Source organism: Colobus angolensis, unplaced genomic scaffold (assembly GCF_000951035.1).
Source record: "Colobus angolensis palliatus isolate OR3802 unplaced genomic scaffold, Cang.pa_1.0 Scaffold27, whole genome shotgun sequence".
Taxonomy (NCBI): domain Eukaryota; kingdom Metazoa; phylum Chordata; class Mammalia; order Primates; family Cercopithecidae; genus Colobus; species Colobus angolensis.
In genome coordinates, this window is record NW_012115932.1 from 5,271,584 (window position 1) to 5,299,034 (window position 27,451).

The following is a 27,451-nucleotide window of genomic DNA, read 5'->3' on the forward strand; positions in this document are numbered from 1 at the left end:
GGGAGGGAAGAGGGGGGCATAATGAGGCCACGTAGTTGACATTGGTATTGTGTAGCTGAGCTGGCACAGAACACAGCTGAGTATTCCCCTGACTATTCCCATTTCAAAGCTAATATAATACTTCCACCACCTCCTTTTCACTATTTTTTATATCTGGATGGGACATATTAAGTGGCCTCGTGGTGTAATGAGTTTCGATGTCCTCCTGACAATGTGATTAAAACTTATTTTTCTTTAAAGAGAGAAATCTTTGATTTGTACTAGCAGTTCTGAATTATATTTGGCAGCATCAGATTCCAAAAGCGTCGGCACACCTAGGGAGATTCACTATTTCTGTACTAGAACTCACTCCTAAACAGTAAGTGCATTCAAAAGAGCTTTGTTTATGTAGGCTTGGGCATAACTTTGTTGCTGTTTGGTGCTTTTTGGGTGACATTTCCCTAGAAAAAGAGGCAGTATTCAAGTGTCCCTTTCCCAACCTGTACTGAAAGTTTCGGAGAGAGACAGAAACATAATGCATGCTATGTAGACAAAATATAGTAGAGTTGCCTCTGATCACACAGGTAACAGGAGCATGTAGGTAAAAGGTGGCTTTAGGAGACATAATTGGAAATGTCTAGGAATGGATTTCTCCTTTCAATTTTAGCAGTTAAGTTTCATGGCCTTCATAGTGATAAATATTATCAAGACCCATCTAATTCTACAGATCTCATGAATTCTATGAAACATCCCCCATCCCTCTATATTTAAGAAAAGTCACGAAGCTGGTGTGTTCCATATTAACCTTTAGAGCCCTCAGTACTTTATTTCAAGGCTTGCTTTAAACAGCCTTTTTTAAAGATGTATAGAACTAAGTACTTCATCTTGGTAGCAATTTTTAGTAATGCAATTTTATATTCATACATGTATTGACTTAAATTAGACATTGAGTATCCTTAACCCAAAAATCTGAAACATGAAAGGCTCCAAAATCCAAATCAATTTGAGTGCTGGCATGACATTCAAATAAAATGCTCACTGGAGCACTTCAGATTTTGGATTAGGGAGGCTCGACTGCTAAGTATGTAATATACTACTTACAAATATATTGCAAATATTCTAAAATCTGAAACAATCTGAAATTCAAAACATTTCTGGTCTAAAGCATGTCAGATTTGGGATACACAACCTATATATCTATCTCCCTCACCTTAATAAAGGAAGCCAGGGATATTGTATATTGCTATTCACTATTAGATCTTTAGAGCTTATTACGATACCTGGTAAATGGTTAGCGTTCAATAAAAATTTAATGAACAAATACATTCCTGAGTGAAAGAATGAATGAACGATTAGGTCAATCCTAATGTCCCCTGACTCCAAGCTGCCAAGAGTCAGGTTATGTCATCCTCTCCTGAACTGATCCAATATACTGACTGTTGATATGCTGACAAGGTATTAATAATTTAGTAATGCCACAGTTAGATTAATTTTCATTTGCCAGAGGGAGGGAGGAAAAGAGGAAAGCAGAGAAAGAAGGGAGGGGAAAACAGAGGGAAGGAGGAGGGAGAAGGACAGAGAGAAGGACAAAAAGAGAGATGAGGGGAGAGATGGGATGGGCAAGATGAGAGAGGAAGAATGATGTGAGAAAGAGAAAGAGAATGAATGAGCGCCCAGAGAACTAGTACTTTAAGGAATGGGATCCTAAATTCATTTCAATACGTTTAGTTAGTAAACAACCTGTTTACAACAATAAAGCCTGGATATCATGTATATTATTAATATAACACCATATCTAATTCTCTGTAGCAATGATTTGCTAACAGTCTAAATATGAATAAGCCCAAATTTTCCATAAGGCCAGGTTATTTCCTACTTCTTAGATTAAGCGGTTTTAGAAAAAGGGTCTGTTAATCTGGTCTCTTCAAAATCAGTGTCTTTTCTAAGTAAGTCAGCTATCTTTCAAATCAGCACAGAGCCACTGTACCACTAAGTGGCTGAAGGATCTTAGACAAATCACTTTACCTCCTTGATTTTGACTCCCTATGGTTGTAAAGACAGAAATATTAATATCGACCTTATTTAACAAGGTGATTGTGAAATGAAGTGAGATATGTAAAGCCTAAAGAATTATCATGGTAATTTTTAAATATTCGAGTCAAAATTATAATTTAATAACAGAAAACTCTTAGGTGTTGCCTGCATCCTTAGGCATCCATTCTTTAAAATAAAGAGGCCTTGTTTACTTATCTGAGAGGGTTGTAGAAGGCTCAAATGAAATAGTATTCACGAAAGTCCTTCGCCTACCTAAACTATGATTATTTGATATCCCAGAATAATTTTCCCTCAAAAAAATGCTCTTATGCTGTCTCTGACAGCACATATACCAAAATTGGAACAAAACATGCTTTCACCACGGAAATTCATGAGTGGTACCCAGCAACATGCTTATTTCAGCATATTCTTACATCAACAATGTGAAATTATAAAAGAATTTGAACTTTGTAGAACATTATTATGCTTTCTAAATTGTAGCCATAAGTTTAGAAAATGCCACATGCAATGCTATCCTAAAAATATTTACATAAAGTTAATCATTGAAATCCTATGGACCAATTTCATTAACTAGTTCTGTAAGGCAAAAATATAATTTGAAAATAATGATGATTTGAAATACAAGTATGCAATCAGTTTCTTCAAAAATACATGTAATTTAATTACCCTGAAAGCTATCTTTTAAATTGAGCAAAAATATCCATAATGTGTCATAAATGCCATATTTCTGCTCAGAGCAATGATTTAGTCATGCTACTTGCCAGAGCTAAAACTCCTCACAAAGGCTAAGAGTACCCTCACAGCAATCTGGTTACTCATTATTTAGAATTCTGGATATAAAATTGTCAGCTTCCAATCATTTAGTGGGATAAAGATTTCATGAGATAAAGTATGGAAACATTGCAAAGAAGTGACAGAGACTCAAAATGTTTTTCTACCTCAAACCACCACCCTGTGTGACCTCCAAAATGGAGATGCGTTATAAAATCACCATTTTAGCCCACCCAATAGGGCAGCTGACTGAATCATCAATGTGGAAGCTAAAATCATGGCCTAGAAAAGCAAGCACATTGCAAAACAGGTCAGCACAGTAAACAGAATTCACACACACACACACACGCACACACACTCTCACAATCTTGCTCATCAGATGGCCTTCAGCAAAAAATATACTTTAGAGACTGAAAATAGTCCCTTAAAATAACAACAGAAAACATTCTATAAAACCTTACTCTATGAATGTTTTAACTAATCTGAAAGACCACATTTATTTTGCAATTACAAAGATAGAAAGTTTATGAGAGACAAAGACAGGACAACTTGTGACACTCTGCCACCTCCACCTATTTTCCAAAGCCTGTTGTAACTGTTTGCACCAATTCCATATTTTAAATGCCTGAAATAGCCCTTGGTCCCCTTCCCGGCTGTTAGCATATTCCTTTTATTGTCAGATTATTTCGTCCCTAAATATCTCTCCCGAAGATTTAGGGATGAGACTAAGAGGGTGGCAGCATAACTGAGAAAAGATGCTGTCAATGCCTCCCTCAACCAAATTTAGTGAGCTGGCAGAACCTAGCCCTAGCTCAGGGCCTGTGGTCTGGACATGAGCCAGCACCGGAGTCCTCTGCATAAGAACCTTAAAGCAGAGTCCAGTCTAGCTGGATACTCAGAACGACTTACAGCTCTCAATTTCCAAGGTGCAGTTTTGTTCATCCAGTGGGTACCTCCTTAGGTCCATCATGCAGGCAGCTGTGGTTGTGATTCTAGAAGATAAATAGCAATGATGAGTGTTGTTAGCAGGTCTAAGGCTGGAGCTGGAAATTTAAATCTAAGTATCAAAGAAGAGACTGTGACTTAGCCTTAGTATTAATGAAAATGACTGATGCAACTTTAATAACCATATTCCTTTATGAATCTCACACTGATTCAGAAGATAGAGACTGGACTAAATCCGTGTTTCCCAAAGTATGGTCCATTCTCTACTTGTATCAAAATAATCGGAGAGAGTTTCAAGTTTCTTCTAAAGGCACTTCTCATGCCCCCAGAGTGTGTTGGGGAGAGGTGGAGTGGTGCCAAAACTATTTTACAAGCATCACTGCGGACTGAGAATGTGGGCAAAGAATATTCCCATTTCTCTCACATTTATTTTCTCCTCCTTTCCTCAAGATCAGAAAAATGTAATCTATCAATCTTAGTTTTGGTGCATCATTTTTCACCCTTCTATACACAGCAGAGTATTTTGCCAGTGCTTTAATATAACACACAATCAGCCTTTTATCTATACCTGATTTCAGTATTTTATCTATACCTGATTTCTGTCCTGAGTAATCTGATGTTTTCATGATCCCCTAGACAGTATACTCCTATGGGATGGCACAGTTATTTATTTAGAACACTTAGTTCCTTTATTATTTTATCAGGAAAAAATAAATCCATTCCTTCAATTTGTCTTTATATTTCTGTCATTATTTTTTACTAATCTTTCCGTTGACCTTCTAGAAGCCAAAAAATATATACATTAGAGTTTTATATATTGTTTTATACATTATTATATATAAATATATAGCTATATATATAAGTCTAAAAGAGTTATCAAGGTATGTTTTCTGATTAATGAGGCGTCATAGGATCATGAAAGAATACAAGTTTTAAAACACACCAAATGGAGGTATGAGTTCCATTTTTTAGTAAAAACTCCAACAGACTAATTGGCACATAGTAGACCTTTTGAAAATTTATATCTGCTGAGGGAAACTAAAAGTAGAAATTAATGTTGAATTTGATCAACTTTAGCTTACTCTAGTGTGAGGGGTACTATACTATGTGTTGGGAACAGAGAAGAAAGATATAGCTCCAGCTTGGGAGAAATGATCGATAGCTAGACATTTTTATTTAAAAAGTCTTGGACAAAATCTAAACCAGTAACCCAGGTGGACTGAGCCGATGGAATTCCTGAGTCAGGTGTGAGAGTCTCACTCCTCAGGTGCAGAATGGAAATATGTGATTAACTTGAAGTAAATCATTCTCGGCACTTTAGTTTGATGTCTGTTTCATTAAAGTTTGTGCTCTGTTAATTTCGTAAGTCTCCTAGAGCTGATGTTTATCCTAATTCCTTAATTTCTTTCACCAAGTCCTGTTGGCTCTGCTGCATTGATTCCTTACCATCCCCACTGCCTCCCTTCTGAGTTTACATCCCCAATACCTTACATCCAAGGCCCTGCAGGAGCTTGGTCTCCCAGTCTCTCTATTCACTGCTCCACTATGCATTATCCATACAACCGTCAGATCTTTTAAAAACATAAATTAGTCTTTCCACTCCTCTGCTTAACATTTTCAATGGCTTTTCCAAGATAGCCAGAGTCCTGGCTAAGGCCTGTTGTATCTGGAATACTCTGGTCCTTTCCTTCCTTCCCAGTATCATCTGACTCCATGTCCTCAATCAATATCATTCGGCCTTCTTACTTGCTCTCTCTGCCTAGAACATGTGTCTCCCTGATCTTTACAGAGTCCTCGCTCCTGATCCTTCAGTTGAAAATGATCTTTTCTGAGAGTCCGTTTCCAAGCAGCCCACCCAAAGTGGTTGCCTTAACTAATGCTCCATCTTATCTTTCTGTTTATTTCCTTCAAGCAATCACCAAAATCTGAAATTATTTTGCTTATTTATGGCTTCTTTGTTTTTAGAGACAGGTTCTTGCTCTGTTGTCCAGGTTGGAATGCAGTGGCACAATCTCAGCTCGCTGCGGTCTCAACCTCCCGGTCTCAAACAATCCTCCAGCATCCTCCCAGGGTGCTGGGTGCTGGGATTACAGGCGTGAGCCACTGCACCCAGCCTTATTTATGTTTCGCAAGAACCTGTCTTCTAATAAAGTTTAGGCTGCTTAAGAGCACAGATTTTGTTCTATTTGCTGTTAAGGAACTCAATAAGTATCTGATGGATGAATAAATACATGAATTTATAAAGATGCCAGGAGTTGGTTTTGCTCATTGTAAGTCTTTCTATTAATATTTGGAGGATTATTTTATTACATTATTTCTCTTTTTTTGGTTTAAAATTAGAATGTGTCTAGAATGTTGTAGAGGTTCTTTTTATATTTTAACAATAGATACATTTTAATTCATTTAAGATCACAAAAATAGTACCAGAGTTTATCTTGTCAACTTGATTGTTTATGTTTTCAATGAGATTTACCAAATTCTTATATTCTATAAATTCTATTAAATGTTATATTTGCATTTTATTGTTCACTCAAGGTTAAAAAATTACAATTTATTTTGGCTCTGTGACACTTGGCTAAATTTCTCACTGGTCCACTGCTGTTTTTTGTTTTTTAGTTTGGTATTACATGTACATTCATTCTGAATTGCTGGTAACATACAGAGATCTTTACCATACAGAACAGACATTTTCAACAGAAATAAAATTAGGTACATGATGGATATATTAAACACCAATGCTATTTATGTAAAATGTCAGAAATAATCCTGTCTTGAGAAACTAGAGAAAATTAACCTCATCTGATAGAATGAATACAAAAGATATGAAAGTTACAAGAGCATATATAAAATTACAAAAAAGAAAGAGAGAGCCAAGTTTAGAAGGCTTGATTGCGTTAATGAGTGAAGTTTGCAATTGCTACTATAGATTGTGGCTCACACTTTCTGCTGATACATGTTCATGGCAACTAGCATCCGTGAACTGGTGCTGGAAACATCAAGAAAAATATATTGGCTAATACTATTGCAAGAGCAATGAGTTCTACTCATGGTTTAAAAATAAATTAGAAGAAAGTGTTTTCCTCACAAACACATTCCTATTTAGTCCAGCATTTTACTGTTGGTTTAATGGTATAATACACTTCATAAAGCTAAAAGACATTTATAATGTCTTCTAGTCAATATTTACAAAGCATTTGTAAGTGTCTTCTGTTGCATTAGAACAGAAACTTTGGAGCCAAAGTAGTCCATTTGGAGTCCTGATCACGTAGTCGATGATGAGTAACAGACAAGTCATTTGTATTCTCTGACACTTAGTTGCTTCATCCTGAAAATTTCAATGAAAACTTGCCACCCTACTTTGCTGTGATATAACAAAAGTAGGAATATTTTTAACTCATAAAATGTTCTGCAACTTTTGTTATAGTTATTACTACCTGCTAACGTGTAGATAGTGATAACTCATTTTACTAGAAGTTATTTGGCAGTATGAGCACATGTTTATATACATAAAGACATGTAGAATACCCACACACTTACATTATAAGCAAGGCAGAGATATCAAGATGGATGTAAATAGCTTCCCAACACATAAATTTGCAAAATAAATAATTACTCCCTATATATATATGGAATTCTATGAAACAAAATACAGATGTACAAGAAGCTTGCATCTTTCCAGGTGTGTTATGAGATCAGGAGCCACATTTGTTCTGTCATACTTACATCTCAAGCCCTTTGATAAGTACCTGGCACATGTCACCAACGCCAAATAAAAAATATTAATAATAAGAATAATAATAAAACCAATATAACAATAAATAAAACAAAGGGAGGGATCAATAAACATAAGCATTCCAAAACTAAAGATTTTGATGCAATTCTCTATATTTAGTAAGTGCCTTATTTAACTCATGTAAAAACTCTCAAATATATTTGGAAGTTAAAATATAGAGAAGCTATCCTGGAATTAATCTATTCCAAAAAGCTCGGGAATAAGCATCTAAATCTGTTCTTTGGGACTTTTTGATTTATAACAGAGCTGTTTCTACAGGAAGAAGTCAATACAATAAATACAGTTAATGAGCTTTTCATGAACATGTCTTTCTGAGTGATGACAAACATCCTTAGTGGATCTTAAATAACTCAACAACACTACTAGGAGTCTTTGAAGTGAGGCTAGTACACCACTATGCAGGTATCCTGATTAATTTTTAAGACCATTGTGAAACAATTCTGTCTTCAGTCAAAGGGAAGAGTCAGTGATGCCTCAAGAATGTGTCTTATTTATCCGCAGTAAATCGTCTATAGTTAAAAGTGGAAAAGGTTCTTCCATGGGGTAAATTCTATTGCATGATGAAGACCACCCTTGGGAAATGCTAATATTCTGACTGGACTAAGAGATGTTTGGATAAACTCTTTACTGCTTAGCCAATGGAAAATATTATCCAAAAATTACTTGTGTCATAAAATATTAACATAGAGCAAGAAAACAAATACACAGCACAGCCTAAACAGTCACTCAAGGCATCTATAAAATCAAGAAGCACAACTAAGCCAGTATTTTGTATCAAAGCCATAGTAAATATTTTACAAAATCAAGAAATACAACTAAGCAAGTATTTTGTACCAAAGCCATAGTAAATATTCTATAGTGTCATTACCTGAGATTTATTGATGCTACCCTAGTATTCCAAGTTTTTTGTTTGTTTGTTTGTTTTGTTTTTTGTTTTGACAGAGTTTCGCTCTTTTGCCCAGGCTGGAGTGAAGTGGTGCAATCTCGGCTCACAGCAACCTCCACCCCCCAGGTTCAAGCGATTCTCCTGCCTCAGCCTCCCGAATAGCTGGTATTATAGGCAACCGCCACCACACCCAGCTAATTTTTGTACTTTGAGTAGAGATAGAGTTTTGCTATGTTGGCCAGCCTGGTCTTGAACTCCTGACCTCAGGTGATCCACCCGCCTCGGCCTCCCAAAGTGCTAGGATTACAGGCATGATCCACCGCACCCGGTCCCAAGGTTGTTTCTGTTTTGTTTTGAGACAGGGTCTCACTCTGTCACCCAGACTGGAGTGCAATGGCATCATCTCAGCTCACTGCAACCTCCACTCCCCCAGGCTCAAGCAATCCTTCTACCTGAGCCTTCTAAGTAGCTGGAACTACAGGTGTGCACCATCATACTTGGCTAACTTTTTAATTTTTTGTAGAGACAAGATCTCACTATATTGTCCAAGCAGGTCTTGAATTCCTGTGCTCAAGCAATCCTCTCATCTCGGCCTCCCTAAGTGTTGAGATTGCAGGAATAAGCCACCATTGCCCAGCCAGCATTCCAAATTCAGACATGACATCTGGATCCAAGTTTGAATATGACCAAAGATAGCTTTTAAGTAATAACAAATGCCTTTGCCAGCCAATATGAAAACCTCAGAATCATAATCAAGGTGATGCAACTTGGGCCTTTCAGTAGCCTCCTTAAGAGGGGCTTCAAGACTAGAATATATGGTCAAACATGTGAGACTCTTGTTAGGATTTTAACCAGAATTTATAAGAAAGTGACTTTGGACTTATACCTTATGTGATTTCTTTATATAAGCAACCATCCAATTATTCCACAAGAAAAAATACATCTTTGTATGTTTAAAAACATTAGATGCCTCAACCCTAACTGTATTCAAAACATATTGTTGTAATACACAGTATGCTTTTACTTTGTTCAAAATGTGTATTTACATAAAAGCACAATTTATTCTAATGACAAAGAAGAAAGAAATTCTCCAGCATTAGTGGGCATCAATTACTAGAGAAAAATTAACATGTTAAAAATGCCAATTATAAAAAATATATTGATATATATTTTTGCAAACTGCAAAGCAAACTAATATAAAAACTTCAGCTGGTGGGGGAAAAGATCTAATTGCTGAATTTAAGCCTTAGAGTATGAACTAAACTTCTGAAAATTCTAAAAAGCTCACCTGAGTCTTTTCCTCCAATGTTACTTTAAAAATTTTTTTACTTTCAAATTCTCCAAGAAGACTTGAGGTTATTCTGTGTCTCACAACCATCTTAGTTAGAAAATGGAATTAATATCTTACTTATATTTCCTTTATAATATGCTCTTATTTCTGTAGAACAGATAAAACATTGCTTGTAGGAGTTAGGTGACTTTCACTTTGGCACTCTCACTAATAACTAACATATTAATTGATCACTTACTAGGTTCTAGACACTATCTAGTGTCACTGACATATATCATCTCATTTAATGTGAGTTAAGTCCTATTGTTATTCCCATTTTATACATGAGAAAATTGAGGCACAGAAAAGTAGAGTGATTTTCCCCAAGAGTCACACAGTGAGTGGTAGAGCTGGAATATGAATTTTGGATGTTTGACTCCAGAGACCACACTTTTAACTAGAATGTGGTAACTAACTTCCTAGTTGACCTTGGTAAAGTCATTTAGCTTCTCTGGAGGATTGATCAATTTCTTATATACCAAATGAGCTTAGAAATTCTGTAATTCCATGAAAATACATTACATGTTCTGTGACCTTGTATATTTTGTAATTTTGTTTTACCCACACATTCAAATGCTGCATTTCACAGCTGTTCATTCTGTTTTAGTCAATTATGTAGATTAGCCCACCCTAGACAAGCAAATACAGGCCTCTCCCCAAGGAGTCCCACTTAATATTTCTCCCTGATTGAAGGTCTCCCTCAGCATTCCTCGCCATTCTATCCTCTTGATTTACCTCCACAGAGGTCTTCTGCTTAGATTAAAATCTCCTAGACTCATGCATAATTGTTTTTAAAAGCTCTTTAAAAGTCCTCATATAGAGTCACATGCACTACTATGCTCAACTTTGTAATCACCAAAAAAAGTAAGATTGCTAGCAATCATGTTCCCATTTGATAAATCATGCATTTCAGATTAGAGCTATTTGTACTCTTCTGCAGCTGTTTGGCCTTCTGTGACTCTTTCATTTTCTGGAATCTTATCCTCTGCAAAGAAACTGTGACCATGAAAGGGCTACACAGGTTTCTGCCACAAATGCAAGCATTATTATGAAGACATTTCCTTAAATAGCATGCTGTGGAATCAAAGCAACACTATGCAACAAAAAACTCATTTTTGTGAGCATATAAACACTCAAACGAAAATATTAATAGATATAGCTATATCAACCTCAGCCATTATTCTTCTTCTGCTGCTAGTTCTTTGATGACCAAACGTTCTCATATTACATCCCTGGCGGTCTCATCTATAGGTATTTTGTTTATCTCAGAGGTGAGAACATACTATCTTCTAAGTTGTGTCTTAGAGGAAGTCTGCATCCCTGAAAAAGAGTAATCATTCTCTTTGTTAAATTGTAACCACTGAAATCTGGACTCCTGTCTCCCACCATATACAAAAATTAACTCAAGATAGATTAAATAGTTAAATATGAGACTCAAAGCTATAAAAATCCCAGAAGTAAACATAAGAAAAACTCTTCTTGACCCTCGATCTAGGCAAATAATTCATGACTAAGACTTCAAAAGCAAATGCAATATGAACAAAAATAGACAAAAGGGACTTAATTAAACCAAAGGGCAAGACAACCTACAGAATGGGAGAAAATGTTTGCAAACTAGTTATCTGACAAAGACTAATATCCAGAATCTACAGGAATTCAAACAATAGAACAAGTAAAAAAAACAACATCATTAAAAAGTGGGCAAAAGACATTCACAGACATTTCTGGCCAAGTGCTATGGCTCATACCTATAACCTCAGTGCTTTGGTATGCTGAGGAGGGCAGATCGCTTGAGACCAGGAGTTCAAGACCAGCGGGGGAAGCATGGCAAAATCCTGTCTCTACAAAAAATACAAAAATTAGCTGGGCATGGTGGCACATGCCTGTGGTTCCAGCTACTTGGAAGGGTGAGATGGGAAGATCGTCTGAGCCTTGGAAGTCAAGACTGCAAAGAGCCTTGGTTGAGACACTGCACCCTAGCCTGGGTGACAGAGCGAGACCGTGTCAAAAACAAACAAACTAACAAACAAAAAAGACAATTCTCAAAATAAGCCATACAAGCTGTCCACAAACATATGAAAAAAACGTTCAACATCACTAATCATCAGAGAAATGCATGTTAAAACCATAAGAAGATACCATCTCACCCCAGTCGGAATGACTACTATAAAAAAGTAAAAAATAGCAGATGTTGGCAAGGATATGGTGAAAAGGGAACACTTACACACTGTTGGTGGGAATGAAAATTAGTATAACCTTTATGAAAAACAGTATGGAGATTTGTCAAAGAACTAAAAATAGAGCTACCATCCAACCAAGCAATCCAACTACTGGGTCTGTAACCAAAGGAAAATAAACTCTTATGCCCAAAAGATAACTGCTCTTATACGTTTATCTCAGCACTATTCACAATAGCAAAGTCATGGAACCAACCTACGTGTCCATCCACAAATGACTGGACAAGGAAAATGCGGTATGTATACACTGTAGAATTCTATGCATCAGTGAAAAAGAATGAAATCTTGTCTTTGCAGCAACACGAATGGTGCTGGAGGCCATTATCCTAAGTGAAACTAACTCAGAAACAGAAAGGCATGTTCGCCACTTGCAAGTGGGAGCTAAACAATGTGTACACGTGTACCTACAAAGGAAAACAACACACACTGGGGACTGCAAAAGGCAGGGAGGTAGGAGGGCAGTGAGGGTTGACAAATTACCTACAAGGTTCAGTGTTCACTATTTGAGTAGTGAACACTACCCTAGAAGCCCAAGCCTCACCATTGTGCAATATATCCGCATAACAAAACTGATCATGTAACCTCTGAATCTATAAAAATAAAAACAAATAAATTTTTTAAAGATCATGATAAGAAATATAGTTGAACCAGAGTCTCCTACAGACTAGAAAGCCACTCTCTATTTCAAAAGTGATTAATTTTTTCTCAATTTAAAACAAATGCCTCAATATGCCAGATAATTTTTATTGCATTCATTAAAATAGTTCTCTAATATTTTATTTTGATTTGTGACACATCGGAGTCAGATCATTTCAGAACAAGTTTATCAGTTTTATCCCAGTCTTTAATTCTTTTACCAAATGCAAAAAAAAAAAAAAAAAAAAAAACACAAAAAAAAAAAAAAAAAAAATGTGGCTTGAAGATGCTGATGTACAGCTAGCCAGTGACAGAACAAATTACAACCTCAGCTGGGTCTCTTTTCACTTATTCCAAATATTACTTTAAAATGTGAACTACACATGTGGAGTGTCTTCCCTTCCTTTTCAGTTCCACAATCTACCTTTAACCACCAAGTGTGTGTCCCTAAAGAGTAGACAATTTGGACTCCTGAAACTGGCTCCCTGGGCTTCAGGGCAGATGTGGCCAATGGGGAGAGGAGCAGGAGTCTGGGGTTGGAGGAGAGGAAGACCAGGGAAATTGTCTCCCTCTGCAAAATGTGTGGCCAAGTTCCCCTGTCTTGCCTTCTGTAAAACCTGTGGCCAGGTTCCCTTGTCTGTTCCCTCCTTTTCCTCTTCAGAACTGGAAGGCTGCAGAGCTGGTGGCAACCTGGGGATTCTGTCTCTGGGAGGGAGGGAGTGCTGCTCTTCTCTTTGTAAATAGTCTTTTCATTGCAGTCTCCTCAAATTACCCCATTTTCAGTGTGCCATCTGCTGCCTGTCAGGTCTCTGACTGATAGAATACATCGTAGAAGTGTATTTAACATCTGAGGTTCTTCTAGCTAGGCTGTCCATCAAAAAATTAGAACTCTTCCATTCCTGGGTCCTTTGTGTTGGGATTTTGGGGTTAAGGGAATGAAGGTTCCCACCACCTTAAATGAACTTCCCCCTTCCTATCATTTTGATGTCAGCTCATCATAACCCACCTAAGGAGCCTTCTCCCACCACCCAACTAAAGCAGCCCTTCTTCCCTCACCATCGGCCACAGCCTCATCCCCAGGTTTATTTTCTTCATGATATTTGTCACCATCTGAAACTATGCTGTGTGTGTATTTGCTTAATTGCTACTTTCTGGGTCCTTTAAAGGATTCAGTTCTGTCTAGTGTTGGGTTTTTCAGAAGCAGACCCTGAAGGACATTTATTAAGGACCACCACCTGTGAAAGAAAGGAGACTGTAGGGTTGAACAAAGATAGCAAACTGTGATGCATGATGCAATGCTCCATGGAGCCTCAGCAACCCAGCAGGGGAGATCTGGCAGGAGTGTTGCCATTACAGCAACCCCCAGATAAATAAAATGGCCTTTATATCCTCTCTTTCCCACCACCACACATTTACACACCTTCCTGGGACATGCAGCATCAGTGGACGGAGGAAAAAAATATGTGCAATTAATTTTTTTCTCTCTCTCGTGGTAGGGCACTTGCTGAAAGTTCAGTGGGCAACATATCCTGTGGCTGACCCAGTCTCTAACATGCCCCCACACATATTTTCACTGCAGTACATGGTTGCAGCTGCACGGATAATATGTGTGAGGGCTTGTTACAGGGTCCTTTGGCATTGGTTTCAGGAGAACCCAACATCAGACAGACCCTCAATCCACTATGGGGCCCAGAAAAGAGCAATTAAGCAAATACAAACACAGGATATTTTCAGATGGTGACAAATATCATGAAGAAAATAAAACGAGTCAGTGACCAATGTTCAGGGAGGAAAGGCTGCTTTAACTGGGTGGTGGAGTAGGCTTCTTAGGTGGGCTACAATGAGCTGAAATTTTCTATAACAAAAAATAAAATAAATATTTTCTTTTACATAAAATAGAAAGTAAATATGTGGAAAAATGCTTAACAGCATTAGAAACCACAAATATGTATTAAAAATACAAATTAAGCCATGACAATTATTGCTTATCTAATCAGCAAAAATTAAAGGAATTATAATATCTGGTACTACAAATTCTGCAGGGAAATAGATCCTCTTGCACATACTGGCAGGAGGACTGTAAATTGCCACAAACTTTTTGAAGGGTGATTAGACAACATTGATCAAAATCCACTGAATGTGCAAGCATATGTTCCTAAAAATTCCACTTTAATAAACTAATGTGAATTTATACAAAACTATATGCCAGGATATTAAACACAACTTTATTTATAGTTGGGCAAAAAAATCTCAGAAACATTCTAGGTAAGTACTATATAGGTATATATGTATATATAGCTAATATATAAGGAGATTTAAATGAAGTTTGATTCCATATACATACTACATAGCTGTATATGTATATATAGCTAATATATAAGGATGTTTAAATGAATTTTGATCCAGTCACATGATATAATAAAAAACACCTTAAGAAGAGTGAGGACATAGGAAACTTTTATTAATAAGTGAAGATTAAAAGAGCATACAGGAAATCACATTGTATAGTATGATTTCACATTTATTTAAAAAGGTTTATTAACTGTAAAAATGACTAAAAATATACTAAAATAAGCAGTGGAAATATAGTTGATTTTTGTTTTCCTATATTTTCTATAGTTTCACTGTTTCTATGGTGAATATGCATTTTTCCCTCTAAAAAACGTTATGAAGAGAATTTATCCTAAGTTTGCACTAAGGCTATCGCTTGTCAGTAACTTACTCTATTTTCAATAGCCTGTGTTCTCTACATGAGATACGGGATATACATGGGATATTAGCATTATTCCATGGGTTGTAAATGATCAGCATAACTATGTCAAATGTAGGCGCTTCCATAAACTGCATGCGCCATCTAAATGTTGGTGGAAATATCATCATTTAATTACAGGTTTTCAAAGTAGAAAAGATGATAAAATGATGTCTATACAAATATCTTTCTAATGATTGAATTCCATCCATAAGATCTCTATAATTATTGTTCTAATGAATCTCTTCAGTGATTTGGAACTCATTCTCTCTGAAAGGAAACTGTTCCATCTTTGAAAAGCTATGATTACCAGGAAGTTTTTCCATATTTAATAGTTTCAATTCAATTCTTTATATTTATTCATGTACTTGCAGGTTTTTTTTTTTTTTTTGTCTGAGGGGCGTTTCTCTTTTGCTTAGTGATGCATTCAAGTTTTTGATATTTTGTTGTGATAAAAGCTATCAATCATTTACATTTTTATTTCTTAAACTGTTTTGTGTTGGGAAAATCCCTCTTCATCCTGAGAGAAGATAAAGATTTCAAGACAGGCATACCTCCTTTTATTGTGCTTTGCTTTATTGCACCTTGCAGACATTGTGTTTTTACAAATCGAAGTTTTCTGGTAACCATGTGTCAAGCAAGTCTACTTGTTCCCATTTTCTTCCAAATCATGTGCTCACTGCCTGTCTCTGTGTCAAATTTTGGTAATTATCACAATATTTCAAACTTTTCAAGTTTTATTATATCTGTCACAGTCATCTGTGATCAGTGATTTTTGACATTACTACTATAATTGTTTTGGGGAGCCATGAAGCATGTCCATATAAGACAGTGAACTTAATAGAATGCTTACGACCAGCCATACCTATCTCTCTCTCTCCTCAGGCCTTCCTATTCCCTGAGACACAACAATATTGAAATTAGGTCAATTAATACTTCTACAGTTGCCTCTAGGTATTCTAGTGAAGAAAAGGTTTCCATGTGTCTCACTTTAAAGTAGAAGGTAGAAATGATTAAACTTAGTAAGAAAGGCATGTGATAGCCAAAACGGGCTGAAAGCTAGGCCTCTTGTGCCAAACAGCCATGTTATGAATGCAAAACAAAAGTTCCTGAAGGAAATTTAAAGTTCTATGCCAGCGAACACATGAATGATAAGAAAGCAAAACAACATTATTGCTGATATGGAGAAAGCTCTGGATGGAAAATCAAATCATCTACAACATTCCCTTAAGCTGAAGCCTAATCCAGAGAAAAGCGCTAAATCTCTTTAATTCCATGAAGGCTATGAGAGGTGAGGAAGCTGCAGAAGACAAGTTGAAAGTTAGCAGAGGTTGGTTCATGAAGTATAAGGAAAGAAGGCATCTCCATAACATAAAAGTACAAGGTGAAGTTCAATTGCTGATGGAGAAAAGCTGTAGAAAATTATCCAGAAGATCTAGCTAAGGTAATCGATGAAGGTGGCTATTCCACACAGCAGAGTTTAAATGTAGACAAAATAGCCTTTCATTGGAAGAAGATGCTATCTAGGACTCGCATAGCTAGAGAGGAGAAGTCAATTCCTCGGTTCAAGCTTGAAAGGACAGGCTGACCTTCTTATTAAGGGCTGATGACTCTTGTTAATGCAGGTGGTGACTTTAAGTTGAATGTAGGGCTCACTGACCATTCCCAAAATCATAAGGCCCTTAAGAGTTATGCTAAATCTGCTTTTCCTGTGCTCTGTAAATGGAAGGACAAAGTCAGGATAATAGCACATCTGTTTACAGCATGATTTACTAACCATTTTAGGCCTACTGTTGAGACCTTCCTTTCAAAATGTTACTCTTCATCGACAATGGCCCTGGTCATCCAAGAGCTCTTATGGAGATATACAAGGAAATTAATATTTTTATGCCTGCTACCACAACATCCATTTTTCTGCCCATGGATCAAGGAGTAATTTTGACTTCTGAGTCTCATTATTTAAGGAATACATTTCATAAAGTTATTGCTGTCATGTATAGTGATTCCTTTGATGGATCTAGGCAAAGTAAATTGAAAATCTGTAAATAATTCACTATTCTTTTTTTTGATGGAGTCTCACTCTGTCACCCAGGCTGAAGTGCACTGGTGCGATCTCTGCTCACTGCAAGTTCTGCTTCCTGGGTTCATGCCATTCTCCTGCCTCAGCCTCCTCAGTAGCTGGGACTACAGGTGCCCGTCACTAGGCCCAGCTAATTTTTTGTATTTTTAGTAGAGATGGGGTTTCACCATGTTAGCCAGGATTGTCTTGATCTCCTGACCCTGTGATCTGCCCGCCTTGGCCTCCTAAAGTGGTGGGATTACAGGCGTGAGCCACAGTGCCTGGCCAGAATTCACCATTCTTGATGCCATTAAGACCATTAGCGATTCATGGGAGGAGGTCAAAATACCAATATTAATAACAGTTTAGAATAAGTTGATTCTACCCTCATCGATGACTTTAAGGAGTTTATGACTACAGTGGAGGAAGTCACTACAAATGTAGTAGAAATAGTAAGAGAGCTAGAATTAGAAGTGAAACTTGAAGATGTGACTGAATTTATGCAATCTCATGATGAAACTTTAATGATTGAGTATTTTCTTCTTATGGATGGACAAAGAAAGTGATTTCTTGAGATAAAACCTATTCCAGGTGAAAATGCTATGAATATCATTGAAATGACAATGAAGAACTTACAATATTACAGGAACTTAGTTGATAAAGCAGCAGCATGGTTTGAAGGATTGACTCCAATTTTGAAAGAAGTTCTATGGGTAAAATGCTATCAAGCAGGAAAGCATGCCACAGAGAAATCATCTGTGAAATGAAGACTCAATTAATATGACAACTTCATTGTTGTCTTATTTTAATAAATTATTCCAGACACCCCAAATCAGCAATCATCACCCTGATCAGTCAGTAGCCATAAACATCAAGGCAAGGCTCCCCACCTCCAAAAAGATTATGACTCATTGAAGGCTCAGATAATCATTAGGACTTTTTTTTAGCAATGAAGTATTTTTAAAATAAGGAATGTACATTATTTTTATTAGATATAATATTACTGCACGCAATACACTATAGTATAGTGTAAACATAACTTTTTTTAGCATTGGGAAACAAAAAGTTGTGATTGACTTTATTGTGATATTTGCTTTACTGCGGTGTTCTAGGAAAAAACCTGCAAGGTATGCCTCATATTTCTGTCTTATGGTCTCAATGTTTATAGTTAATTATTAAATCTATCAGAAGTTAATATTGATATACGGTGTGCATGAGGACATAGCTTACATTTTTCATAGAAATACTATCTTTCTCCCAGTAAATTGTCTTTTGTTTTTTCATATATAATATGTGATGAGGATGTGAATGAACTGATATTCTCATAATTGCTTGTAGAATATAAATTACTTCAACCTTTATAAAGGATAACTTGGATATCAAGAATCTCTCACATGTTGACCCAGTAGTATTACTTACAGGATTGTATCCAATGGAAGCAATTAGAGAAGATAAAAAAAGCATACACAAGGATCTGCATCACTACATGAGTCGTAATGGTGAGGAGTGGGAGCACAGTGTTTGGTAAAGGAACATAAGTTTGCCACGCACACAGGCACCGAGGGCAAGACGAGATAATAGAAATCAAGCAGTGCTGGACTTGGGTCTTGATTTTACCTCTTGCTATGTAGAGGAGCTGCTAATATCCAAAAGTTCCTTTTGAACTTTGGACAAAAATTTATTCCGAATTGAGTGGAAGCAGAACCCTGCGACTCTCCCCAAAAAGCAATAAGCATAATTTTCTTCTAACTTGTGGAAATCATTTAATTCCTTCAGAAGCTTTTAATTACTTAGAGGAGTTCTAAAGGGTCAACTGGGGGAGGGTGGTACGTGCAAACCAGGGCAACCAAAACTGAAACTGAGAGAACCTTTTATAATTGAGGAGAGATTAAAACAAAAATCATCTAGAAGATAAATCAGGAAAAAAAAATGCACTTGACTGAAAATTCCTTCTCAAAACACACATCTGTAATGCAGGGTTGTTTAAAAACACAAGATAAAACGAAGAAAAACATCCCCTTGTACCCAAATGATGGCATATTTAGTAAGAAGCTCAGTTGACTAAATAAAGAATTAAAGCAGAATGAAATGAATCATAATAAAAAGAAACTGGGGCTCATTTTAAAGAAGGATTTCAAAGAAACAAAAAGACTCAGAAGAAAAGGGTATAAATGCTCATGTTGGAAATTACACACAATTTATAATAAAAAGCACCAACAATATTATAGCATATTGGCAAGAAGGCAAGGATGAAAGAGATCACACTTGACCCCTGGATGAAAAAAAGAAAGTGATAACAAGAGCTATTAGAAAAGGAGATGTATATTGACACCATTGTCATACAGACAATGTCATTTCACACAAGCTGGAAGATGGGAACAGGGTTGAAAGATTGAGAGAATGGTCAACCAAGATAAAGAACAGCTGTGTCGTGACTATTTCCCAGTAATTCCCCATCCTGGTCTTTGACTTTTTCCTGTCTCTTCTTCTCTTTCTCTTAAAAAATAAAGAGCAAAAAAGACGGCACAAGGGCTTCATAATTCAGTAAAATGATACTGGAGATTAAAATCTGAAAATGAATTGTTTAATAGCTGAATGAACTCTGCCTCACTGGAGAAGGAGAAGACTAATAGATGTAATAACAATCTCCATTTACATGGAGGGCTTTAGGGAGTGAGGATCAGCTGTTCACATTTTCTGCAAGGGACCAAACAGGAAGCTTTGACCATAAATTATAACATAAATGACTTGGAGGATTTAGGTTAAATAGAAAGATTACTTGGCAGATAGTGAGGGATGTAAAATAATGAAATGTCTCTACTGAGTTGATGGTAGATTTTCCTTTCTGGAGATCATGAGTAAAGAATAGGTTCACCTGTCAAGGTGATGGAGGCAGGGCCTACTAATGACTCAGAATGGTCTCAGTGGGGTTCCCTACATTCAGGTTCACCAAAGCAGCCTCTATCTTTAATTCCTAGGAACTGAAGCGAATGCCTAAATCCTTTGCAGCCTCAGCACACCTTTGTTAATTTGGCTTGTAATGAATTTTAGCTTAAAAAAACAGACAAAAACTTTAGGGATTGCTAAATGTAATTACATAACTAAAGAGTGCTAATACAGCCTAGAAATATTAAAGTATCTCAAAGCATGCTTAATGACAACAAGGGCTAGGTAAAGATATATTTCTGCCAGGTAATTATTAATAAAAAATGGTTTAGGAGTATTCTCAGAGCACTGGGATGCAACATTATAAGTTGGTTACAATTTTCATGCTCAGTGTTCACAGTAGTTAAGGCGTTTGTGGTGGTGTAACATACAACATTGCTAATGAGTAATTATTTCTAGAGCAATTATTTTTAAGTGATTGAGATGTATTGTACTGCTGTGACATAACTGATTTTACATTTACTTTCTCAATAGCCTCCTTGCCTTTCCCACTCCACTCCCTCTCCCCCTGCCCCATTCAAAAGCATATTAGACTCTGTTTTCCTGAGAGAAAAAAAAAATAGACTAATAATTACCAAATGCATGCCATCTCTTGAGAGCAATACAGTGCAATAAGCTAGGGGCTCCTAAATCCTTTGTTTTGTTCTGTTTTATGTAGTTGCAACTTCCAGGTTTACAGCTGAATTTGACAGGATACATATAGACAGTAAAATGGTTACTACAGTGAAGCAAATTAACATATCTATCATCTCAGAGAGTTATATAGGGGTGTGCATGTGTGTGTGTGTGTGCCTCTGTGTGTGTGTGTGTGTGTGACAAGAGCAGCTGAAGTCCACCTGACAAAAATTAGTAACACAATTTTATTATCTATAGTCTTCACATAGAACACTAGCTTTCCAGACTGGTTCTTCCTGCATACTTGCTACTTTGTATCCTTTGACCTATATCTCCTCATTTCATCCCCTACACCCTTGGGAACCACTGTTTTATTCTCCACCATCAGGGAGTTAAAGGCAAGTATAAGGATTTTGAATTGGATAATAAATTTAAAACCTAAATGTGCAAGTTTATTATAATTTGGTCAATAATTTTCAAAAAGTCATTAAACTACAGAGTTGTAATAAACCTGAATGACAGTAAATGAATTAATCATTATTTATCTATTCATAGCCTTCATTCAGCATGGTGCTTGCTAAACCCTGTAGAAGGCATTGTACAAAATTGTTATGATGTTATGGTCTTTGACCTTAAGGACCTTAAAATCAAAGCTCAGATGCAAGATAAATTAATCTAGGAAGCTATTGCCTCAGCAACTTTGGATACATTCTTTAACCTACTTGAGACTCAAAAATAACAATAGCACAAAAACAATTAGGGCATCTATCTCTGAACATGGATATAAAGACTAAAACAATGCATAGAAATTGTTTGGCATGGAAAAAGCATTTCCACAAATTTTACCTATAAATGTAAAATGATTACATTCATTTTTATTTATGAGTGTTATTATTAGGCATCACATGGTAAGTACCAATAATGTATAAGACCTGAAATTGGCCAGGCACGGTGGCTCACTCCTGTAATCTCAGCACTTTGGGAGACCAACGCAGGCAGATCACCTGGCACCAGTCTGGCCAGCATGGTGAAACCCCATCTCTACTTAAAAATACAAAAATTAGCTGGGCATGGTTATGCGCACCTGTAATTCCATCTACTTGGGAGGCTGAGGCAGGAGAATCACTTGAACCAGGAGGCAGAAGCTGCAGTGAGCTGAGTTCACACCACTGCACTCCAGCCTGGGCGACACAGCAAGACTCCGTCTCAAAAAAAAAAAAAAAAATCCTGAAATAAGGAAAATGACTGGAAGCTGAGGCAGCTGTTGCAGAGAGAATGAGCTAATGAGCTACAAGTTAGGTGATGAAAGATATACAAGATTTTGCTAGATACAGTGTTTAGCCTGGAGGGATAGTCAGTCAGCACGGAGTAGTGTGAGCACATGACCAGAACCAGGACACGTTGGTAAGATGAATAGAGAAACTTGACTGGTAAGCAAATGTGTTGAGATTTAAACCTGGTGAAGGATGGATGAAAGTAAACAATAGTTGACTTTAAATTTCAGGCTTACCAGTTTGTATTTTATCTACTGAAAACTTCAGAGCATGATTATGACATAAAACACACAAAATGCTAAAATTATAAGGGATTTAAGTCTAATCAAGGAGCCACAAACTCAGATGCATAGAGGGCAGGCTTACGACCTCTGTAGTATGAGGCGTAGGTTCGACATAAGACAAAAGGGAATGGTGGGGAATGTGGTGAACTACAGAAAACACTTCATCTAGATACCGTATCAATTTCCCAGCTTTAGCTTATTGTTACCTGTGGGAAAGAAGACCCAGTGTTCATGCTCTTTAGAGTTTTAAAAAGATAATTAGGAAGTCTACATTTTAAAAGGAAATGCCCTAATTTTAAAAGTACTGTGTTGGTCGAATAAAATATTTATATGAATTTGTCTGTCCTGAGGGCTAATGTTAAGCAGCCCTTGATACAATCTGTAATTTGTAAATGTGGTATAAAAGCATCCGATAAACTAAGTGATTCGCCCTAATTGAAACACAGAGTTAGTTAGAGGTTAGCAAGGGCAACTCAACCCAACACCAAACTAAAACTCACTGAAGGTTAAGGATTTATTCCAGTCAGCATGGAACTGTATGAGTACATGGCCACAGCCAGGATATCTATGAGGTTTCAGGGCAACTTTCCTTTTACTAATACAGTACATTTCTTTGAATTTTATATTATTTTTCATCACAGCCTTAAACAATGTAGCAGATGAACACAGGGCAGAAAAAAAATGTTGTGAGTGTTAGCCCTCTTTTCTTTGGTATCAGTTCAGTAGAGCGGAAGGAACATGCTTTGGGTAGCTACCCAGTCACTTAGACTCAGGGACAAACACATCAGAGTTTACCTTTTTCTAGTCTCGTAACCCAAAGAGGTCAGTTTTCTTGTCTTTAAAATGGAAATAATGATGCCTAGCGTATAGAGTTGCTGTGAGGATAACACGGAATTTGATAGCTTGATAACATGCTATCACTATCGTTTGAGTGACAGGGTCATGAAACTTGGCTTAAAAACATTGATTTAAGAAAGAAAGAAATATATTGAGTTAAGGATCAGGAAAGGATGTTCTGATGCGAGTACTTATGTTCAAGCTCCCTGGGAAGTGTAATTTCAAGCTCAAACATGATAAAAGCCAATTAAATTACTATTAAACTACTCTCCCATTCACCTAACATAGGGAGGTGAAAATTTCACACTATGGTGAAGCAGAAGTAAGAATAGGTTATGCATGGTATTGTTAAGACAAATTGCTTTTATAATTCATTACAAGATAGAAGACTTGTGAGTTTAAGTCAATTTTCACAGTTAAAGGTAATGAGCTGAGTTACTGTAAATTTTCAGGAAAATTGATGATTTGGGGAAGTAAGCAAGATTTGTAGTGGAACAGGGAAGTTCTCCTGGATTTACAATTTTGTCTCCAAAAACACAGAATTACCATTTTGAAAAAGAGATGGGATGACATTTGGAACCAGGCTTGGAAATAAATCTGGACCTGGCATTTCCAGTTCTGTGACACTAGTATTTTATTAATTCCTCTAACTCTGTTTCCTTTCCTATAAAGCTTAGATTAAAATGCCTGTTTTATTTCAGTGCCTGTGATAATTCAAACAAGAGGATGTATATGAAGTGCTTAGAACAATCATTTGCAAATTATTGTTCAATATATGCTAACCACTCTTACCATCATTATTACAATCTATTTTAATACTCTGAGTAAGGTCAGGGGAAACACGGTAGAATATTTTTTAAAGAAAGACAAGAAAGAATGAAGCAAAAAAAAATCATTGCAAAAAAAGCAATTAATGCTTTATAGACATATATGCATGTATGATGATGTTTTATATTAAAAGCATACAACTTATATCAGGTCTAGAATAGCAAATTCATGTTTATGTCTTCCTTTTACAAAACTGGCAAGAATGCTCTGCCAAACAGTAGCCTCCAAAACAATAAGTAACACGTTAAGTATACCTTTTGCTTCATCACAAGAATTAGTATTCTACAAAAAGCAGGTAAAGCATCCAACAATATAGTTTCTAGATTTCTCCTGCACAGTCTTTATACTTGTTTCTCTAAAACTTTTCTTTTTCTTTAAAGAAGAGATGCAAACCACACAGACAGATATACCACTTACATCCTTAGATTTCATTTGAAAATAAACATCTAAGATTAGTAATTTCCTAAGGTGGATATTAATCAATTTTCTTAATTCTGGATAACATGGTTTTATATTCAAAGCATAATTACTGCAAGATTTAAGTAGATATTGAACTGGTAGCATTTGTAAGGCTAGTGAAATGTTCAATAAAAGTTTTCCGAGTACTTTGAAGAACTAGGCCATGTGCAACAAGTTATATACAGCAGAGTTATATACAGAATAGTTATACAGGGAATAATACAACGTATAGGAAAAATTACTGGACCACAGGGTGCATTTAATCAACAACTTACTCCAATTGGTTAACACATTACTTTAAAAATGTGAGCCCAAATGCCTTTCAGAAGAATGTGGTTTCTCCTGTTTCTCTCAGTCTCCATCCCTTGCATCACAACAGATTCTCCTTACTTTGTAATATAACAAGCCTCAGTGGGTGTCTGAGTTTGCAACCTGCTCACAAGACATTTGGTCTGCCTCATAGCAGGTATCAGCAGTCCAAGGGCAGAACCATAACAAGGTTTTGAATGTATTAGTCTGATTCTTGCTTTTTATATGAATGTAAAAGAGTGTTTTGGAGTTCGGCTAGCACAATTTATACTATGAGCTCACTCAATTTTTGAGGGAAAAAAACTCATTTCCATGTCAAATGGAGAGACTTATGAGTTATCAGTGCAAAGGACAATCAAATTAGGTAAATAGCAGTGTCTTTAAGAGTGCAAAGAGATCGTGAGCAGGTACTCTAAAGTTCTGGGAGTCATGCACATGCTCTCCAGAGTCCAACTTGGCAATATGTCAATGAATTATAAAAAGGTGCATGCTTTTTAACTTTTATTGAAATATAACAGTTGAAAACTTATTGAAACATATGTCTGGAAAAGGGCTCAACGTATAAGCATATAACTAGATGAGTGTAGGGCCCAGAATTGAGTGACAGCACCCAGATGAAAATGAGTTATTATTTCCAGCACCCCAGAGTACTCCCCATGGGCTCCCCAGAAACTGCCGTTTCCCAAGAGTCACCACACCGCTGGCTGCCATAAACTTAGACTGGCTTTGCTTGTTTTTGTACTTCATATGAAAGGAACATTAATGCATGCTCCATTTTGTGTCTGACTGTTTTTGTTTAATGTAACCTTTGATATTCATCTTGTACTTTATGGGGATGAGGAGATCACGTGATTACATAGCAGAGTCATATTACATTATGTGCCAAGGGCTTTGACCGTGTGCTCACAGGAATGCATACCAATATGTATGCTCTTCAATGTGTGAGCAATTTGGAGGGATGAAAAACAGTAGATACCACAAAAATTCATAGATATAAGCTGTAACAGGTACTATGTGTTAAGAAGCACTCTAGAAAAAAATCCAATGTTTCTTTATCTGTAGATATATACATTGAGAAACATGTATACATCTACAGATAAACATCCAAGGTGTTAAACAAAATCACTTTTACTAATTTATACAGTAATTCCAGTAATTCTTTGACAGTAATTTCTTTGACCTCTGGCCATACAAAAAGAGAATTACAGCCAGGTGTGATGCCTCATGCCTGTAATCCCAGCACTTTTTGAGACTGAGGCGGGCGGACTGCTTGAGCCCAAGAGTTTGAGACAAGCCTGGGCAATATGGCAAAACCCTGTCTCTACTAAAAATGTCAAAAAAAAAAAAAAATTAGTCGGGCAAGGTGGTGCTTGCCTGTAGTCCCAGCTACCCAAGAGACTTAGGTGGGAGGATTCCTTGGGCTGGGGAGGTTGAGGCTGCAGTGTGCTGTGATCCTGTCACTGCACTCCAGCCTGGGCAATGGAGTGATACTCTGTCTCCAAAAAACTAAAAAGAAAAAAAAAAGAAAAAGAAATATAAAACAGACTTATGCTTATTATTTTTACGAATTACCCTCTTCTCATCAATTCTTGATTACTTACCAAATAAACATTCATTCAACTTTATTAAAATCATCCCTAAAAATACATTATTAATTTATTTACAGGTTCTTTCCTATTGGAAGAACCCTGTAGGATGATTCTCTGTTAATATTCAAATATTGAAAAATAATTTATAAAGCAATTATCTTCCTGTATGTTTCTATGAAAGTATCATTCATCTATTCGTCAATGCTTTACAAAAAAGAGTTAAACTTCTTCAAAAATGTTATAGATTTCCTTAAAACAAGCTAAATCTCTGTCTCGATGCTTGATATTTATTTATCATGATGAAAATGTTACTGAAATGTCTCATGATCTTTTCCTGTGTATTCAAATTTTAGTGTAATATTTTCAAAGAAAAAGCACCATAGAAGGATTTCTAAATATTAAAATAATGTATTGTGGATTTAGACAAAATGTGCACCCAGGTATCACTCTGATGTAAACCTCAGGGCTAAATTCAGCTCATGAATTGAGAAATTTTTAATATTATACTGTTAACATTTATTATTCTATCAACTGACACTTTGTAACCAACAGTTCAGAAAAATTTCATTGCAATAATAAATGCTATGTATTTGTAGTCAAGACCTAAGAACTCAAAAATTCTAAATTGATTTCTAAGTTATCCAAAGGACAACTAGGCCGGGCGCGGTGGCTCAAGTCTGTAGTCCCAGCACTTTGGGAGGCCGAGACGGGCAGATCACGAGGTCAGGAGATCAAGACCAACCTGGCTAACCCGGTGAAACCCCGTCTCTACTAAAAAAATACAAAAAACTAGCCAGGCGAGGTGGCGGGTGCCTGTAGTCCCAGCTATTCGGGAGGCTGAGGCAGGAGAATGGCGTAAACCCGGGAGGC

The 27,451-nt window shown here is 36.6% G+C and overlaps 1 protein-coding gene across 3 annotated transcripts in view; it reads right to left on the reverse strand.

Moving 5' to 3' along the window:
- The window catches only part of GABRB2 (gamma-aminobutyric acid (GABA) A receptor, beta 2), a 273,205-nt gene that overhangs the window by 122,497 nt on the left and 123,257 nt on the right, over nucleotides 1–27,451 (reverse strand). For all 3 annotated transcript variants that reach the window (XM_011947716.1, XM_011947713.1, XM_011947714.1), the window contains exon 6: nucleotides 3,715–3,797. In XM_011947716.1, coding sequence (XP_011803106.1) covers nucleotides 3,715–3,797 — 83 coding nt within the window. The remainder of the gene's footprint in view (nucleotides 1–3,714; nucleotides 3,798–27,451) is intronic.